This window comes from Culex pipiens, chromosome 3 (genome assembly GCF_016801865.2).
Source record: "Culex pipiens pallens isolate TS chromosome 3, TS_CPP_V2, whole genome shotgun sequence".
NCBI lineage: Eukaryota > Metazoa > Arthropoda > Insecta > Diptera > Culicidae > Culex > Culex pipiens.
The window spans coordinates 168,184,765-168,200,846 of record NC_068939.1 but is presented as its reverse complement, the minus strand read 5'-3'; the positions used below and the strand labels follow the sequence as shown (position 1 = coordinate 168,200,846).

General features: G+C 41.9%; 2 protein-coding genes and 2 pseudogenes across 2 annotated transcripts in view; 1 reads left to right on the top strand and 3 right to left on the bottom strand.

Annotated features, from left to right (window-relative positions):
• LOC120425614 (14-3-3 protein epsilon) overlaps positions 1 to 1,089 on the bottom strand; it is a 41,673-nt gene extending 40,584 nt beyond the window's left edge. The window contains exon 1 of the mRNA XM_039590197.2: positions 377 to 1,089. Coding sequence (XP_039446131.1) covers positions 377 to 440 — 64 coding nt within the window. The 5' untranslated portion in view covers positions 441 to 1,089. The remainder of the gene's footprint in view (positions 1 to 376) is intronic.
• A 3,930-nt stretch (positions 1,090 to 5,019) lies between these two features.
• LOC120425605 (histone deacetylase 3) lies at positions 5,020 to 6,937 on the bottom strand. Its single transcript, XM_039590186.2, has 3 exons — positions 6,519 to 6,937; positions 6,360 to 6,458; positions 5,020 to 6,292 (listed from the first exon to the last, which is right to left on the bottom strand). Exons 1-3 carry the CDS (start codon positions 6,674 to 6,676, stop codon positions 5,254 to 5,256), a joined length of 1,296 nt encoding a protein of 431 aa, XP_039446120.1. The 5' UTR covers positions 6,677 to 6,937; the 3' UTR covers positions 5,020 to 5,253.
• Positions 6,938 to 9,292: 2,355 nt separating this feature from the next.
• Positions 9,293 to 11,157, top strand: LOC120425606 (DNA ligase 1-like; annotated as a pseudogene).
• A 144-nt stretch (positions 11,158 to 11,301) lies between these two features.
• On the bottom strand, positions 11,302 to 13,179 carry LOC120425604 (serine protease inhibitor 88Ea-like; annotated as a pseudogene).
• Positions 13,180 to 16,082: the final 2,903 nt, after the last annotated feature.

Sequence of the window (16,082 nt, the reverse complement as noted above, 5' to 3'; positions counted from 1 at the left end):
TACTATGCACATAACCTCTCGCGTACGTACACGCACACACACCCACACACGTACGATCAAGTTGCAAAGTTCGAATCGAAGACGGCGATGACGACTAGATTGAGCGGCGCGGCGCGACCCCAAAAGTAATTAGCATTTTTGTGGCCAAAGTCAATCTTTGAGGTTAACTTTTTCCTTCGCGATGACGTTTGACAGGTTTTGAATGATGGCTGGAAAAGTGCCACTTTTCACTGGGGGTTTTGCTCATGGGCACCGAAAAAAAAGAAGGTTCCAGCGCAGAAGGAGGTGGCGCAGCAGCAAGAAGAAGAAGACGAGGTCCTCGAACTTATGGATCGATTTTCCTCCGCGTTGGAGTGACATTTGTGGGCGCACTTACCGTCGTATCGCTCGGCCTGTTCGGCCAGCTTTGCCTTGTAGATGTTGTTTTCGCGTTCCGACATTTTGGGTTCGGCTGGTTGGACTTTTTCTGCGCGACTGTTTCCGGTCTAGGTCCTCACTCTCACTTTACACACCGCACACTGTGGGCCGAAGCAGCACTCTCGGGGGCACTCCTACTAGCAGGGCACTCTCGGTTCTTCTACGACACACTTGGTAGTAGTGCGAAGTAGGCGCGCAGAGGTTGTAACGCACACCACCACAACCACTCTCTACACAACCGGGATCGGGAGAGGGGAGAGAGAACGAGAGATTTACGGTACTCCGGCGAGATGCTCCAAACACACTCTCACACCCACAGGCACCGTTTGCTGCGGCAGTTTTTCTTCTTTTCCAGAAAAAAAAATTTCCTCCAAGGAGATTCCGCACACACCGTATCCGAGAAAACGGCACTTCCGACGCACACACCCGGGGCCTGCTACTAGCGGCACAACTTCCGGCCAACGAAAAACTCGAAAACGTCCCGTTTAAACCCAAGATCCGGGAACTCCCGCGATAATCCCGCGCACGCACTACTGGCTTCCGGCTACGGATCGATTCGACACTTCCGGCAGGGGCTTCGGACAAAAACCGCTGGCTGGCCACTAATTGGGGGGGAAACTGGACGAGAACTTCGAGAGAAGACTTCCGACTTGTTCGACTGCTTGAATCAATATGGCCGCGCCCGTTCGACGCGAAAAACTCCAAAGCCTGGCGCTGGCGAGAAAGCGACTTTGGGGAGTCGTCTGGAAACTACGTGGAAACGCGCTCTGCCAAGCATCGATTTTGTTCAATTTTGTATGGGTCGCTGAATTTCTCTCATCGTTTTGTAAGCCACGTACTTTATGGGCGACCCCTCAGTCGCGTGAGTGCCGAGAAGAAAAGAGAAAAACGCCGACGAGTGCTGGTGTGAGTTCTGCGAGTGCCAAACTGTCAAACAAAATCTTGGTGGCAAAGGCAAAGGTGGCAACACTGGTAAGTGAAAAAGAATCTAGCTTGGTTTTTCAAAACGACCAATGCGCAACCAAACTTAAAAATTAAAAATAAATCCACCTTTAGGTGGTTGGTACCTTCCTCACATTAATTTAGTGAATCCAGGTTTTTAAGCGAAGATGGCGTTCGAATGGTGAACGCCCGAAATGTCAAAATCGCGCAGTAGCACCAACATTAGAAAAAAAATTGGCTGTCATGCCATGGCACACTTTTTCCGTAATGTTGGTACCACTGCGTGATTTTGACATTTCGGGCGTTCACCATTCAAACGCCATCTTCGCTTAAAAACCTCGATACTTTCAGTCAATATACCTAGCAACATTTTCCCTTAAAATGTTTAAATTTTTTTCTTTATTTCTAATTTCTTTTGGAAGGGTTTCCAAGCAGTGTATACATAAAAACTTAAGTGCTTGTAAGACTGCCTTCAACGCAGCTCTACCTTGTTTTAGCTGTGAGTGTGTTTCAAACTTGAGACGATTTGGAACTGGAATAGAGATATCTACGTGCGCATGTATTGTGTATACGTACACGAAAAAGATTGAGGTTAAATTTTGTACCAGCCAGCAAAACAAATGGTGTGCTAGTGTGCGTGAGATCAGCCTTAGATACCTCTATAGAACTCTGTTTTAAAATAATCAGATGTATCCACGGTTTCTCACATGCACACTATGATGCTGTGTTGATAATCATATGCACACAATCAAATGCATGGATTTGAAACAACATTTAGATCAGCGCGTTGTGAGCATCGTGTTCTAGCTTCATTTGTGCCATTTCTAAATATTTAAAACTGCTCGCAATATGCAACAATTATAAAACTTCGCGTTGCAGGTAGTCTAACTTTTGATAAGGTTATCAGATCTTGAAAAAAAAATTAATTAATGGAGTAACCGCTGTCGAGCAGTTTTTGACAGTTCGCTCCATAAGAAATACATTGTTGAAAAAAGAAAAAAAAAACTGCTCGACGGCGGGTGCGTAACATTTCTGATAACTATTTTTCATTTTAATGCAAAAAAATAAAAAAAGGAGAACCCGATTCGAGTGGTAGAAATGACAGTTCTCCCATAAGGAATACATTGTAGATAAAAAGCAAAAACTATTCGAATGGAAATGCTCCATTGACAACATTTTTTCGATGAAACAACTATAGTCCCCTTCGAAGGAGCTGTCAAGAAGGACTTTTTCTGACAAGAAGGGCCGCGAAATTATCTTTTTTAATTGATTTAAAATTTCCTTCGCGTTTTAACAAAGTGTCATTGTACTCAGAAAAATAAGCTTTATCGTTGTATCCAGATTTTTAAGCGAAGATGGCATTACGAATGGTGCACGACCGAAATGTCAAAATTACGCAGGCTGTCATGCCATGGCACACTTTTTTGTAATGTTGGTACCACTAATTTATATTGACATTTCGGGCATGCACTATTTGCAACGACATCTTGGCTTAAATACCTAATACCGCTTAAAAATTAATCAATTTTACAATTTTTTTATTTTGGATTTTTTGAATTTCTGAACCTTAATTTTATCCTTGAACTTTTCATGTGTTGTTGTTCCATTTCTGATCATATTTTGTTAATTTTTGAATTTAAAAATTTTGCATTTATAATTTCTTAATTTTTTTATTTTTAAATTTTTGAGTACATATCACCATTTTAAAAAATTTCTTATTTTTTAAATTTCTTAATTTTTGTATTTTTTATCTAACATTTTTTATGCTTAAAATATTCTTATTTTTGGTTTTATAAATTTATTTTGTTTTAATCCATTTTAAATCCTTTTTGGTCGTACAAAGGGTCATTGAACTCAGAAAAATAAGCTCTGTCAATGTGAACAATAATATCACAAACTTAAGCTTAATTTTAGGACCCAATTATTATATTTTATGGGGTGTCTGATTTTTTTAATTTTAATTTTAATTTTTTTTCTAATTTTTGAATATAATATAGTCTTGATTTTTTTTTTCATTTCTAGAGTATATTTTCAAAACAACCTGAATTTCTCTATGAGTCATGGGTTTCCTATGCAGATAGGACCTTTGAAAATTTAATCTAGATTTTATGAATTTTCGAGTTTCTACGTTTAAAACGGGGTTAAAACTTGTAAAAACTTGAGAATTAATGACTTTTAGAAAAAAAATGTATTTTTTGGGGTCTTTGTAAGTAGTTTTGCATTATATTGATTTGCAGATTTTTTTCAATTCTTAAGTTCTTGAATTTCTGATTTTTTTGAACTTAATAATTATTTCTAGAGTTATGTATTAGTGTGTGTGTAAAAGTGTTTCAGAATTTTAAGATTTCAGTTTTTTTTTTTCTCTATTTCTTTATATTTTTTGATTTTTGCATTTTGAATTTAGAAGCTTCAGATTTCTTTAAATCCTCAATTTTTGATTTTTTTTATCTCAAATATTTTAAGTTTTGAGTTTTATTTTTTCTGAATTTTGGATTTTTTGCCTAACAATTATTTTGCTTGAAATGGTGAATTATTTTTTTGCTTAAATTTTTTTTTGTAATTATGTTTTCTTTATATTTTCGAAATTTCAGGATTTCTGTATAAAAAAATCTGTTGAAATTGTAGGTTTTAGAAAGTTTCGATCTGCATTTTTTAAAAAAATTAAGGTTTTTTTTTTTCTTGAGCATTTGAATTTTCTTATATTTTTTGTATATAGTATTTGTATTACTACATTTTTCAAATTTCTGAATTGATTATTTATTAGTTTTGGGTTTACAAATTCAGAGTTATAAAAAGTTTGAATTTTCGATTACATTTTTTTTTAAATTTCCGATTTATTCCTTTATATTTTTTGCATTTTTTATTTAAAAATTGATTTTTTTTTAATTCTCAATATTAGATTTTTTTTATCTTATTTTTTGAGTTTTCAATATTTTTATTTTTGCGTTTCTAAATTTCGGAGTTTTTAAGTTTTGGTTTTTTGTTTCGTCTAAAAGTAATTTATCAATCATTTATTAATTGTTTTTGATTGGAAAATTTTCAATATTAAAAATTTGAGCGTTTTTAAGTTTTAAAATATTTGTTTTTTTTTGTTTTATTGACTCTTTTTGATTTTTGCATTTTTGTTTTTTGATGATTTCTGGATTTTAAAACTATAAAATATTAGAATTTAGAAAATTTAGAACTAAGAAATTTTTGATTTTCGGAATTTTAAATTCTTGCACACTCATTTTTTTACCGAATTTGGTAAAGTTTACCAAATTTTCAACTGCTGAACAGTTCGGTAAACTGAAAATTACCGAATTCGGTAAAAACTTACCGATATTCGGTAATGAAGTTCTTTATAGTTTATCGTACAACCGAAATTCGGTTTTTTTTTGACAGATGGTTTACCGCTCTAAACATTACCGATTTTTCAGCTACCGAATTCGGTGAAAAAAATCTAAGTTTGTGAACTTATGAATTTCGGAATTTTATTTTGAAATTTTTTAATGTTAAGATTTTTGAGAACCCCGTCGTCAACGGTAAACAAATATTTGCAATGGCCTTGGAGCGGAAATTATTGGCAACTATTGGTTCGAGTGGATTTAATGACGATTTTTAAAATATTTCACTCAAGATAATATGACATTCGAAGACAGTAAAAACCCGCTCAAAATGGATGCGATATTACTTTCTATGCGGTAATTGAATTTATTAATCTCTAGCGTTATAAAAATTTAAATCGTACCCAGCATTACGATCGCTCCTGAAGCCCCTACTTAAGTTTAATTTCTTTTTTGTTTTTTTGAATTGGTTAAAATCCTATTTGCGATTGAGCTTAAAACTACTACTACTTGCTGCTGCTGTTAAGAATCTTAAAGTTAAGCGCCTAAGCTAAGCGTGCGCGCGCGCTCACGGATCGTTCTCACTTTTGTCGTTATCGTTTTCCCCGTCGAAAAACTCGTTCTTCGGCTCGACGTGCTTGTCCTCTTCCTCCTGGGTCATGCGGGCTTCCGGGTTGGGTTCCTCCTTGACCTTGACCTCCTCCGGGAGGGCGTCCTCGGGGATGTGGAACATTTGGACGCTGGGCGCGTGCTGGCACATCTTGAGGTTGTCGTACACGTGCTTGGTGATCGCTTCCAGGTACTGCTTGCTGTTGGCGTTGTCCTGCCGGCTGGGAATGTCTGGATGGAGGGTGAAGTCCGGGGCGAAGAACTCCAGGTAGTCGTTCATGGGCAGCTCGTTGGAGATGGTTTCGTCGATGAGGAGGGACGTTTCGTAGGTCCAACAGCGCGCCACGTTGCGCAGGGTGTAGCCGCCGCCTCCGACGACGAGCGTTGGGACGTTCAGATCTTTGACGAATTTGACGCACTCGCCGTGGCCTTTGGTGCTGAGGGAGAAGCAGCCGAGCCGGTCACCGGCGAGGGAGTCGGCGCCGCATTGGAGGACGATCGCGGTTGGTTTGTAAAAGTCCATGACGTAGGTGATGACCGGCTTGAACGTGGCCACGTAACTCTGGTCGTCGATGCCTTCTTTGAGTGGGACGTTGACCGAGTAGTACCGGCCGGACTCGGCACCGATCTCGTACATATCGCCGGTGCCGGGGAAGAAGTAGTTGCCGTACTTGTGAAAGCTCACCGTCATGACGCGATCGGTCAGGTAGAACGCCTCCTGGACGCCGTCCCCGTGGTGCACGTCAATGTCGATGTACAGGACGCGCGGGTGGTACTTGAGCAGCTCGAGGATCCCGATGACGATGTCGTTGACGTAGCAAAAGCCGGAAGCTTCGAACTTTTTCGCGTGATGCAACCCGCCCGACCAGTTGATGCAGATGTCGCTGTGGTTGTGGTTCAGCTTCTGAGCGCCCTCGAGGGACGCTCCGGTGTACATGGCGCAGAACTCGAACAACCCGTCGAACACCGGACAATCGTCGCCGACGTTGAACGTTGATCTACCGAGGAGAAAGAAGAAAGTGTCAGTCTGATCAGCCTACAGATATTGATGGAGTCTACTCTTACAGGCACTTGGTGTAGCCCTGAATGTTTTGCGGCGTGACCCGCTGCAGGAAGTCGATGTACTCGTCGCTGTGGAAGCGGCACATGTCGTGTGCGCTGGCCCTAGGAAGAAGAATTTGAAGGTCAGTAAGATCACAACGAATCCAAGGCGAGGCCACTCACTTGTACGGCCGGTAGATTTGCATCTTTTTGTGCAGGCCGTAGTTCATCACCAGATGGTGGATGACCGACAGCCGGTGCGGCTTCATCGGGTGGCCCGGCCCGTAGTGGAAGTTGCCCACGTCCGGGTTGAAAAAGTACGACACCTTTTTCGTTCCCATGGCCCCTCGGTTCTAAATGTAGATCGTGTCCGATTGCTCCCCCTCCTCGATGTACTGCTTCCAGGCGTAGATGACAAGCAGGAAGAAAACGGCCGCGAGCAGGCGCTTGGTCAAACTAAAGTCCAACGAGTTAAGCTCTGGCGATGGCGGAAGCTGCTGGTGATGCTGCTGATGAAGCTGCTGCTGCAAATGCGAATGATGATTGCTGGTTGGCGGCTGAAATTCGATCGCCTCAAAGATCATTCAGCTGCTGCTTGCGTTGAGCCAGGGCGCCGAAACAATCCTCCTCCACCGGAACCGCAACAGCACCGGCCCTCGCAGCTAGTAAAGTAACGTCGTGTAATATCCCACGGCCGAACTCCATCGGGAAAAACCTCAAAGGCTCGAAGGCACACCTTCCTCTTGCGGACCAGAAACCCGGCGCGCAGTTACACAACACAATTGATTTCTCACACAATCACACGCAACTACAAGGAAGGAAAGGAAAAAAAAACACGCGAATGCAGATGGAAAATGCACCAAAATTGCCGAAAAAAGCTGGAAAAATTCGACAGTGTTGTGACAAACGGGACTCTGGGGCGACGACGACGCGCTTTGAAGTTTGGAACCGCATGCGAAAAGGGAGGACGAAGGAAAACAGACAAGAACATGACAGCTCGCGGATGACGGGGGAGTTGGACAAAGAGGTCAACTGGTAAGCAGTGTCTGACGTAACTCAATTTTGGGTAAAAGGCAAAATACTCGCTGATTTTTGTTGAACCTCGCGCCCTTCCGAAAAATGGACCAACCCCGGTACTCAGTGAGATTTTAGGCTTGAGCTTAAATCGACTCAAGCTCAAGCCAAAATTCTATCTGGGAACTTTCTGTAATATCAACATGAGATTTTCAAGGTTATTATAACATTTTCCACGTTCCGAGAAATATTCATGTAAAATTTGGTGTTTTGGAATAAGCCTAGGCTTTCTAGGCCCAGTGAAAAATATATAATTTAACTCTAAAATTACGAACTCCTCGTCTTGATGATAGAGCTCGAACTTGCATGACAAAAAAACTTGTGCTTTAAAGAAATAGCAAACCGGATGCAAACAAATCCCAAGCAGCCATATAAGGCTAGTACGCTGATCGGAAGGAAAGGGGTCAAGAAACAGCTTTACGAACAGCAGAACAAAGGAGAGGGAGCGATTTCTTTGGGCTTTTCTTCACCCTCTCTGACTTGCTTGCGCTGCCGCTGCTGCTCGTCTGATTTTTTTCTTGACCGGTTCCTTCCGAAGTGCGTATACCGCTATAAACATACTTTGAATGTGTTGGTGAGTTTCTGACTAGAAAGCCTTATATGCAATGTGTATGCAAAATATAAAAATATGAAAAAGTGTTCAACGAAAAAGTGACCAACCACCGCGGGTGGAGTGTATTAGAAATAAGAAAAATGTAATTACAAATTGTTTACTAATATTCCTCCACATCCCCAAAGGATAGCTTAGACCTGGCAAGGACCCCCTTATGCCCTGGGTAGTTTTACACATTCCTCAAAAGATGAAGACATGGTATCTCCCGTGTTGGATTGTTGTTCCGGATGAGGGTCTAATACAACCACACCAAACAGTGGGATATGCTTGGGGATAAGTGTTGTGGAGCCATCCGTGGATAGGCCCATGCTCAGAAAAATAAACTTCTTTGTTGTGAACAAAAATATCAGCAATATAAGCTTAGTTTTAGGATCTAATTTCCACATAATGTTGAATCTTAACCCCATCCGCCCCAGCAAAATCGAGATTTTTAGCGTTTCTATATAGACTAACGCGGGTTGAACCAGGTTGCAGAGAGATTTAATTTTGAATACAAAAATTAGTGGTGCTCTGTGGTCACCATGGGAGTTAGATTGTTATACAAAATCTAGAAATGCCGAACATTCAAAGGACGAATATTATTTTTGCTCAGAACATGACAAAAGTTTAGAAATTAAAAAAAAAATATACATGAAATACAACTCGAACTCATATACTTATAAATTGCAAAAAAAAAATTTAGAGATAAACGTTCCAAAATAAAAAAAATCTATGGAATAAAATTTAATAGATTCAAAATTAAAAAATCAAAACATATTCGTATATTTAAAATTATTCATTAAAATATACGAAAAATTCAAAAATTTAATGTTTTAAAAATTTCAGCGAAAAAAATTAAAAAGTATCAAAAACTGAAAGACATTAAAAGTTTAAGAATTCAATAATGTACCAATTAAAAAATAAGCTAACAATTTAACAATCTCAAATTAAAAAAATTATAAGAATTTTAGTATTTAAGTATTTAAGATTCTAAAGAATTTTCATTATTGAATAAAAAAATTATACTTTTTTTTGAAAATTTTACATTTAGAATATTTCACTCTTTTAAAAATACAAAAATATTACTGCGGGCGTCAATAATTTGAGTTCACGCGCGGTGATACGACCGCAAGATAATGGTCGCATGACAGCCGCAGCACAGAGTAATCGTTGATCCATCGAAAAAATGTTGTCTTGTCAAAAAAAAAATTGCATTAAAATGAAAAAAACTGATCAGAAATGGTTTTTAATCATGTTTTTTACCGTTGTACATAAAAATCAAGCAAAACAATGTAAAAGGTCCTAAGTCGAAAATGTAAACAAACCACATTTTCTCTGCAAACGATGCTTAGTGTCTTAATCTATCGCAACATATCGAAAAAAGTATTAAACGTTCGATTTTTGTATGAAAAAAAATATAATTTCCAAAAGGCCAATGTCAATGATACCTTGTTTGTTTTTAAAATCCTGATAGACCTGTGCTGCTAAGGTCCAATGTGGAAACTGGGTTGTTTTGTTTTGGAATCGTGTTAGTCCCAGGGACAAACACGATGTTGTTTGCCAACAAAAACGAAACCAACATTGGTCTTTTGCTTCAAAACTTCAATTTTAGCTGAAAATTTGAAAAATCGGGCATTTCTGGTCAATTCCTTCCCCTCAAGACTTGTGTCATCAAGATTCTATTGATGTTGGTAATGCCTTTTCACCCTTGCAATCAATCAATCAATAAATAGTTCTGATTTTGGTTCAGTTTGGTTTTGTTTTGTCTTAACCGATCTTAAATAAATTTTTATGTTTTATTTCCAGAAGCAGCTCAAATGATGCTGGACGCTTCAGTAGCCACCGTTTATGAGTCTTATCGAGAGCCGCAACTCGACCAACAGCGGCCGGGTGCGATACTTCACGGCGAAGGAACTGGTCGAGCCGGTGGCCAAGGAGTGGTGGGATTTGGCGAAGGTTATTTGGTTCAGAAGAAGGAGCCGTCGAAGGTGCTTCAACTTGGAAGGTTTAAGCTCCGGGAGAAATCTTCCGGTTCGGTCGAGGGAAGCTCGGATCCGGTGCGGACTCGCAACCCGTCGCGAATAAACCCGCAACGACTCGGGCCAGGTTAGCAACGTCAATGGCGGCGCGATTCGGGACGCGTCGACGCCGGCGGCCATCCGGAATTCGTTGGCCTCTCCACAACCAGCCAAAATGATGACCAAAATCACGCCAAAGCCGAATTCACGACTCTTTGACGACAATGACGAGAAGGAAAAAGCCTCGGAACCGCAACCGGGACGCCCTGCTGTACGACAAGGACGACGACAAGCCAAACGAAATGCTGGATCACAAGCTGGCCGAAGATCGTGCCCGGAAGCATCGTGAAAAGGACGCCAAGGAGGAACGCGAGCAACGTCGGCGACCAAGTTCAAGAACTTTTTCTTTGACGAACCGGAAACTTCGTCGGAGAAGAAGAGCTCTGCCAGTCGGGACAGAACATCCGACATCAAGAAGCCAAAGTTGGACAAGGATCAAGATCAGGAAGAAGATGAAGAGCGGAAGCGAAAGCCGGTGACGTACAAGTCAATAAACGATTTGTTTGAAAAGGTGGTGCTCGTGATTAGCGGGACTCAAAATCCGGAACAGGCCAACCTACGGAATCAGGCGCTGGCCATGGGAGTTCGCCCTCTATTCGGACGATGCGGAGCGCTCGGACTCGGCGGATGAAATCGTGGACGAAGCGCGCCGGCCAAAACAGGATCCGCTCAAACGGGGTTGTCCGGTGAAAGATCCCTCTCCCCGTAAGGGAACGGTCGAGGAAGCAATGGCGCATTACGATCTGGACGATGTGGCGATCGTGGAGGACGCGGAACAGCCACCGACGTACGAATTGTCCGGTTCGGACACGGAGAAGGAAATCGAGTGGGTCAAGCAGAAGCAGCGTGAGCAGACCAAGAATAGGAGTGAGGTGTACGATAAGAGTACGGAGGAGGAAGAGGGAAGAATAGTGAGGAGAAGGAGAAGCAGTTGGACTTTTTTGAGCGGAAACGGTTCCTGCTGGATGACGACGTGGGTGCCGTGGATGTGATCAAGCTGGAGCGGCTAAAAACTTTAGTTGCCGGTACAATCGACCAAAACTGAATGATCAAGGCGAGCCAATCTTGGTTTAGCAAGCACCTGGAGTAGTTTTTTTTTACAAAATTGATCCTCGTGCTGAAGACTTTCGATTCAGAATTGCCGGACATGCCAACGGTCACAGATCAGCCGATTGAACTTTCTCAAGAAAGCTTGCCGTTTTGAAGAGCTTGCTCAAATACGTGAGTGAGCCGAACTAGCAGTTTTGAAGAATCTTTTATTGATCATTGATGCGGTCCTTGATAAAGCAGTTTATATAGCAATAACTAAAATTGTTTGTTTATTTATTTAGAAAAAAACTAGGAATCTCCGATCCACTGTTCCGGTTTACGGCTGTCCAGGTCGAAACCCTTAAGTAGACATTCCTGCTTGCTATCCGGCAGCATAACTGACGAATGCTTCCCGTCGTTGTTCCGGCAGACATTGCTAAACTTCAACTCAAACGTGACCATCACCCACGAATCGACGAGCTTGTCTAAATATTTCAAGCACTCAGCAAAATCTATTTGGAACGGAACTAAATCTACTTCTGGTTCTCTTGTGTCCACGACCGGTTCCTGCTTCTTGCAAACACCTGTTCATTGTTCGTTCTTCCCCGCTGTCTTTGGACATGGTTCCAGACAGTTTGTTATTGGCATCACCGATCAACCACTCGAATGTTTTATTCAGGTGGAATTCTTCCGCGACGTACTTTGGTTACTGGAACAGCAGGGTAGCATTTTCGTGATAATCAAATATTAAACAAAAGTGCGGGGCGTAGTTTTATAGTTTTACTCATATAAACTAAACCAATCAACTGAAAAATTTGATTTTATTTTATTCAGAAATCCCGTTCACATTTGTTATATTCATTACGAAAAATTCCAATCCCAATAATACTACACGTTTTCGACCGAAACGCGTTCGGAAGGAATCTCCCGTTGGTGTGCACCAAGACGGTCAAGCAATTTCCCCACGTAATCATGACCAAAAACTCATCGAACGCGGTACTTCCCTCGAAGCTTTCATCCTTGGTTTCCAGCTAAGTCATCTTCTGGGGTCGTTCCGGCTTCAAAAATCACTCTGGCTGGTGGTAAACTTCGTTGAACAGCTCGGCCTGCGTGGTGTAGTCCTAGATGACGAAGATGAACGGATGGTTGCAGTGAAACATGGCTGGATCGTCAGGTCGCGACGATCGGAAGCTGAACTCGACTGTCGCGGATGCCACCGTCGCGCCCTCCTCGTTGACGGTGATCTTGAACTTTACCAGCACTTCGCCGACCTGGACTTTCTTCGAGAAGCCGGAGAAGCTGGCCGAATTTTCGAACAGCCTGCCCATGCCTCGGCCCAGTACGGTCTACATGTCGACGGGACGCGGAAATAATGCCCTTGTTATTGCCCCGCAGAGGATGTTCGGCGACGAGGTGAGGCGGGCAAGGAGTTTGTCAGTGCGTTGGATTCGGTGTGGGGTAGGAACACGAACATCGAAACGCGGGACTCTTCGTCCTGGCCGGTGTAGGGCAGTTCCAGGATGTGGCAGCCCTGCTTCTCGTTGGCGGCTGGTGGAGGGACGAACCGGTTAGGTATTTGACAGCACAGTTGTTGATTTTATATTACTCACCATGGTTGAAGGTTCCCTCGACGTGCATCATGTCGACAAACTCCTGGCACTCGTTCGAAACGTAAAAGATCTCCTTCTTGGTCTCCTCGGGCTTGAATTTGCTCTGCCAGGTTCCCTACAAACGATCGTTTCAATTAGCCACTGTAACTCAATCAAAGTTATTCAAACCCACCTTGAAGTAGGCAGCATTGGCGATCGCCAGCTTTGTGTTCTTCGTGCGTCGTGTTCTCCACCCAGTTGTTAATGTACAGCCGCTGCGATTCCGGATCATTCTCAAAGTCCAGCTTCTCAATCTCCTCGAAGAACTTGTCCTCCATGCACTCCTTGACCGGAATCTGCTTCCCGAAGAACAGCTTATCAACGGACACAAACTAAATCTCGTCCGCCTTGTTTTGCCCGAACCGCATCGCCAAAGCCTTCTTCCCCACATTGTAAGCCTGCCACACTACCGGTTTGTGAATAATTTAAAAAAAAATTACGTAAAACGAGAAAAAAATTACTTTGGTGCAAAAGACCTAAGACGAAATCTCAATTTGTTTTGGTTTGGCCTGCAAGGCCAAAAAACAAAAGCACAACAAAAACAAATCCTGAAGTTGTGTTTGGCCGTTTGACATAGGGCCCAAATGGAAAATGAAACTCGCCAATGTTTACAAAGGCGATAAAACGCAAAGGGCTTAATCGATCCCGCATGTTGTTAACTTTTTCAAGAGGCCTATGTAATTTTATCATCAATTTTACAGCAATAATGAAATGTTTTCAGAAAATTGAATACGGGGAAACATAACAATACTAGTTTTGCGTTTTTTAATATGAATAATATCCATGTCCGCACCATACGAAAACCCAAGGCATAGTGCCCCCACTAACGCAGACTTCAACTTCGTATTAATCAAGTTTAGCCACAAATTACACCCTGCTTTTTCCCTTGTATAGCTTGACAATGACCATAAGTCATTATCACTGCCATTACCCCCACTAAACAAACCCCCCCAATCCTCCCAAACTACCCACCCTAATCCATCATCCCCCAATCCCTTTATCTATACTCCATCTCCTAAATAAATCATCCACACTTTTTCCCTACCCCCCCCCCCTCAATCCTATCATCCCCACACCCCTATGTCCTCTAACTTCCCCATCATCCCCACCACCACTACGCATACCTTACCCCAACTATGCCATATAATTACCCAAATCAGTCTTACTCCATCCTACTACGGTAATAGTCCCCAATCCCAATTCATCTCCCCCAACCCCCAACTAATTACACCCCACCTCCCTGTTAAGAACAATCATCTATAGTAAAATGAGGCTTTCTAAATACATTACTATATTTTGATAAGTACAATACCCCCACATACCACAATATATTTCAAAACACACAAAATTTCCACTACACTTCTTCCGCTGGCAAACCTCACATTGAACCCAATTAAACACTTACCCTACACCCACCACCCCTACCCTTCTGAACATCTTCAACCCAAAACCCTATCCAATACCCCATCCCTACCATCCCAACCAAATTAAACCCTTTAATAAATAAAAACCTATCATAACCCGCGTTCATCCTATTCGTATATAAAAACCAAACCACAAAACCAACTAAAAATTCATACATTAAAAACTAAACCACAAACCCCCTCCCCCCCTCTACAATTTCATATAAACTACAACCCAAAATCATCCCATAAATCAAAACTATCATAACCCAATAATAACCACAACCACTTACAATCACACCCTAACCCCCTTCTTTACTCAACCTCCAAATCTAAAACAACAAATACCCAAATTCTCTAAACAATACCCATATTTCCTCATACCCTTCGCGCCCCAATCAGCTCTCCTCCACTTCGTCCACTAATTTTATATTCCTATAATAAAGAATTTTATTACTATGAAGATAAAAATTCTTACAATCCCTTCTCCCCCCCCTCCCTCCCGCCTATCTCTCGGATAAGCGTTTAGAATCTAACTTTAGTTATAAATTCTTCCGGTCGGTTATTCTCAAGAAATCATAATAGATATACTGATATTGTAAAAAATACTCCCTCTCATAAAGAAATAAACACGCAGAAAGACAATTGGTGTCTTCGTTTTAATCTTACAATGTTCTACTACCATCATGTATGAATCTTGCTATTATATATATTATCTACTTTTGTAGCCTGTTGTCCCCACACGCATCTGTGAAAGTAATTATAGCGGGTCGTCTTTGCCCGTAGCGCCTTCTCCTGTAAACTTATATATTATTTGAGTAGACACCCTTGGAATCACTCTTAATATATGTTCGTGTCCATCGCTCCGTAAAACTTACGACTTTCATTTCTTCCCCCTCTTTATCACAACTTCTTGCTCTTTTAATCTTACGTCGGATCTCTGTAGGTTCTCAAGGATATGATATGTGTCTTCCAAATTCACCTTACAATGCCAAGAGAGTTCTTATGTCTGAATCGCAATTCTATTACTTACCATTTTTATTCGAGACCCACTTCCTCCCTCATCCCACCACCCTCCCTCATTCTATTGCCATTCGGCCTGAGGATTTCCCTTTTTTAAGCAATTCACTTCGTTGTTCTGTTATCTGAACGAGTTGCTTTTATAGTAATACCTATTGGTGACCAGCAATTGGTATTTAGCGTGAATTTCTAGTGGAGTGTGGGTGAGTGTTTGTGCATCTACAGTATTGTTTGTGTCTTAATCTCCAGTTTACGTTTGGTATTGCTGGCGGTACTTATCGGCGTTTTGTAAACTCTTATTGAGGGTGTCAGTATGTTGGTTAGTCGTTCGGTGTCGGGTCGATGCTTTCCCTGTTCAGTGTTTGTGTAATAATAATAGTGTTCTAGATAATAAGGTGTTAAGATCTGATAGGTTGTTAGTAGTGTATGAAGGGTCCGCCCTGTGCCCGGCAACGTTTTCCGCGGGTTGGTTGTCGGTAATAACCCTCAAGCATGGCCTGGCTACACAGGGGCACGCGTTTCGGTGGATGTTGTTTTCTGGTTGTGGTCAGTTTAGTTGGACTTGACCGCGGACGCAGACGTGAGGCATCTCGTGGTTCGCGCTGGTGGGGGAATAGTTGGGACATAGAGAGTGACGAGATTGTTCGGTGGATCTTGAGTGGTTGGTAGGGCGATTGCGTGTGATCTCTTGCTCCAAATTCGATCGCGTGTATGGGGGTAGGGTTGTGTTTTTCGATGATCGTCGTCTTTGGCTGGCGGCGCTTCCTCGAACAGTGCCCAAAGTTCTAAATTCAATCCTCGCCTACGTTACTCCATTCCAGTGTGTACGATTAGATCCTGTCACGAGGCACTCAGGTTAAAGTTTCTTGAGTTGTTATATATGGGCGGTGTAGTGGGTTTGG